Below are 3,308 nucleotides of genomic sequence, written 5' to 3'. Positions count from 1 at the left end.
AGAAATCACTTTCTCACCTCCCCTTCCCTGCCCTCCCACCCCAATTCCCAGCTCCAGTCCTCTTTAAGAATGGCCCCACTGATCCTGGTAACACAGTAATGGAAACTAAAACAACTCCTGAAGTGGGAAGTTGGAAACACCTCAGAGAAGAATTCTAAAATGCAAGATATTTTTGAGGCTGCATTCCCCATCCCCTTCTTGAACCATAACCATACCAAGACACTGAGTTAGCATGGATGCTAGGTGTGTGTTTTAAAAAATATTTACTGTTTTGCTCATGGTACTTCTAATCAAGCAAGTTTGAATTCATGAGGCAAGATCTCACAGGTACTCAGGGCCTGGATATTAGGTGCTCAGAATGATGCCTAGACCATTGTTAGAGGCAGGTGGATTCTGGTGAGGAGTGCAGTTCCCACTGAATCAGTGTGTTTAGTCTGTCTCTCTTCTCATTTTAATATTTTTGGCTGTGAGCTTAAGGACTGCTGCCATCCTGGCACAATGACTTGTTGCTTGGCCTGAGTAAGTGACACCAGTTTCTAGGCACAGTCCCCAAGAGTCTAGCTGCACTTGTATTGGAGGTTTTCTCCAAACAACAAAATGTCACCTGGGAGTGTGCCTGAGCCAATCATGAGTCAACCTGCCTAGATGCTTAGATATCTGGAAATAGGATAAAAACATCTTATTCTTGCCTCTCTGGTGTGAGAACCAGGAAAGACTTCAAGAGCGTGCATAACCAGTATGATAGCTAAATCACAAACAGAAAATGAAATTTATACCAGCAATTAATTTTACTTCATCTAGAAAATGGGCATGTGACACTGCCTAATATCTGACACTACCATTCTGGGTTAAATTCAGATTGTTTGATTTATATAATTTTATTTTACTAGAAAGTTTATTCTAATGACTTAGTTACCACTTCTGTGTACTGGAATAGTTTTGAATATAACATATGTGTTTTTGCATTTTTTAATAATCAGTATCTTCAAGCTTCGAAATATTCAAAGTCAAAACCCCATATTTTAGTGTTTAGCCAAATTACAGGAAGAATAAATTTAGCAAGAAAATGGATAAGCACCTTTGAGAATTAAATGTAAGCCTTATTATGTGATTAGCGCTTACATTCTTTTTCACAAAATAGGTTGCTAATTGATCCTACACCTCCTAGTGTCCAAAGAATAATATCCCATATCATGTAAAAAAAAAAACGTTTGCACACTGGATTGTTAGAAGTATTTTGCTATAGAAGTAGAAGCTGATGGCCACTACAGATTAATTACTCTCAGCTCTTGAGGACTGGTGAAGCTGGTTGTGGTTTCTTCATGCATCTTACATGGCTTTTCTTCTAAATAAAAGTACATAGAGAACAAAAACACTCACTGGCTGTTCGTTTGGGAAATAGACTTTCCTCGCCAGGCAAATAAACTGCACTGTTAATTTTAAGAAATGGGTTGTGTTTTGTTTTGCTTTGCTTTGTTCTGTTCATATAAAATGCCAAGGCAGACTCTCAAGAAGTTCACAACCAGAATTAACTCTGTACAGCGAGAGCATCTTCCTCTACCAAGGACAGCTCCAGGGTGTTTGCATTAGTGCTGGTTTTCATCCTGAAGTTGAATGAACCGTAGAGTTTCGCAGACTCTTTGGAAGAGGCAAACCTGTCACGCCGATATAGCTCCCCCTTCCACATGGACATCATTAGCAAACAGGAAAGAACGACCCCCCCAAGCGTGAGAAGGCAGAGGCCGGCAATCACACAGCGGTCTAGGTGAGCCCCCAGCCTCGCGCTCTCCTTCTCCAGACGTTCCATCTCCCGGGCCGGCACAGTGTTGGGATCCACAGTCACATCCCGTGGGACAACGTAAGAGATGATCACCAGCAAGATGCCAGTGACCAAGAACAAGATGGCGCTTATGAAACCATAGTCTACTGACTTCCCTGAAGAGGTGGCTTCCGAGCTTGCATCATCTTCATCTTCGGATATCAGCGATATGGGAGCCTCGGGGGACCACTCATTTGGATTTCCCCAGCCAAGGTCTCCCAGGTGCTTACTCCCTTTTGCTGAAGGGGAACGCCGGTTCCTTTGCTCCAGGTTGATATTCTCATCCACATAGGTAAAAGAGGTTTCTAATTCCTGGCTACAGCAGTCACAGACTTTCTGTTCTGCTGTTATTTGGTTGTTCCCTGAGTTGAGAAGCCCTGGTGGCAAGAAGTCTAGCTGAATAGCAGTGTCTTGCAGTGAGGGGGGAGGGGATGCTGGAGAAGGGCTAAGTTTAGACCCTTCCCTCTCTGGTGCTCTTGGTGTCCACGTACAATGTCTCTGGCAGCAGAGAGCAGCTTTAGTGGCTGCTGCATCTGCCTGGTCCCTGGGAAGCCCTCCTGAACTCCAGTCCACAGCATCACACAGGGCTGCCTGGCTGCTCTTCTTAGCAAGATAGTGGAGCTCCATTGGAGCTAGTCAGACATCCCCCAGCAGCTTCCAGAAAGTCTGCCAGTAGCAACACAGATAAGAACCCAACAGGAGCTAAGGCCGTACCACCAGCAGTATTGCTCCTGAGGCCCTCATCTCCTTTGTAGCCACAGGTCTTGACACTTCAGCCCCAATTCCTCCTAAAAGAGGTAAGAGAAAGGAGAGGCTACCTAGTGGTGGGAAAGTGTGAGAAGGGCAAATCCTCTGACTTATCACAGGGATTAACACTGAGAAATTTAGGCCAGGGTAGAAAAGGAACATGGAGGAAGTGGTAGTGTCTCTGAAGAAAGCATTGCCGTCACCAAGCCAAATTTATCCAAGGACTCACACATTTCGGTGACAGGATCCCTCAAACGAGAAGGCAGGTTTCCTGCATAGAGATACAAATGAGAAAAGCAGGGACCTTTTTTAGCAGAGCTGCTGATTTTCTGAAGAATCTAGGGAAGCACAGACTTCTCAACAATTCAGTTAAATTATAAGTGTTTAGACTCTCTGTAGTTCAGAACAGATTCTAAGACAGATTAGTGTTAGAGCGTCACCATGGGTGAACCAATCAGTATGTCACTATCAGTTGGGCTCTGTTGGAGCTGGGGCTCAGCATTTTGACTGGGTAGCTCTGAAATGGGTGAAAGATGGCTAGCTTGATCAGCCACCCCTCCTAACCTTACACTTTGTATATCCAGAGACCCTAGTCACACAGCCTTGTTCACAGTGCTTCCATTCTCAGCTTACTGCCAGATGGTGGTAGCATGTTCTGGACCCAAAAGTATGTGGACAACACACCTCATTGTGTGATCTCTGCAAAACACAATGGGCTAGCCCTCTCCTACACACACACACA

General features: G+C 44.6%; 1 protein-coding gene across 1 annotated transcript; it reads right to left on the bottom strand.

Annotated features, from left to right (window-relative positions):
• Window positions 1-1,528: 1,528 nt before the first annotated feature.
• On the bottom strand, window positions 1,529-2,446 carry TMEM74 (transmembrane protein 74). Its single transcript, XM_029223088.1, has one exon. It carries the CDS (start codon window positions 2,444-2,446, stop codon window positions 1,529-1,531), a length of 918 nt encoding a protein of 305 aa, XP_029078921.1.
• Between the last annotated feature and the right edge of the window lie 862 nt (window positions 2,447-3,308).

This window comes from Monodon monoceros, unplaced genomic scaffold (assembly GCF_005190385.1).
Source record: "Monodon monoceros isolate NGI ecotype Baffin Bay Population unplaced genomic scaffold, NGI_Narwhal_1 Super_Scaffold_14, whole genome shotgun sequence".
Classification (NCBI taxonomy): Eukaryota; Metazoa; Chordata; class Mammalia; order Artiodactyla; family Monodontidae; genus Monodon; species Monodon monoceros.
This window is presented reverse-complemented; position numbering and strand designations above follow the sequence as displayed.

What these genes read in the sequence shown, in the direction of transcription:
- TMEM74 (XM_029223088.1), bottom strand. Translation starts at nt 2,446, where the DNA reads ATGGAGCTCCACTATCTTGCTAAGAAGAGCAGCCAGGCAGCCCTGTGT.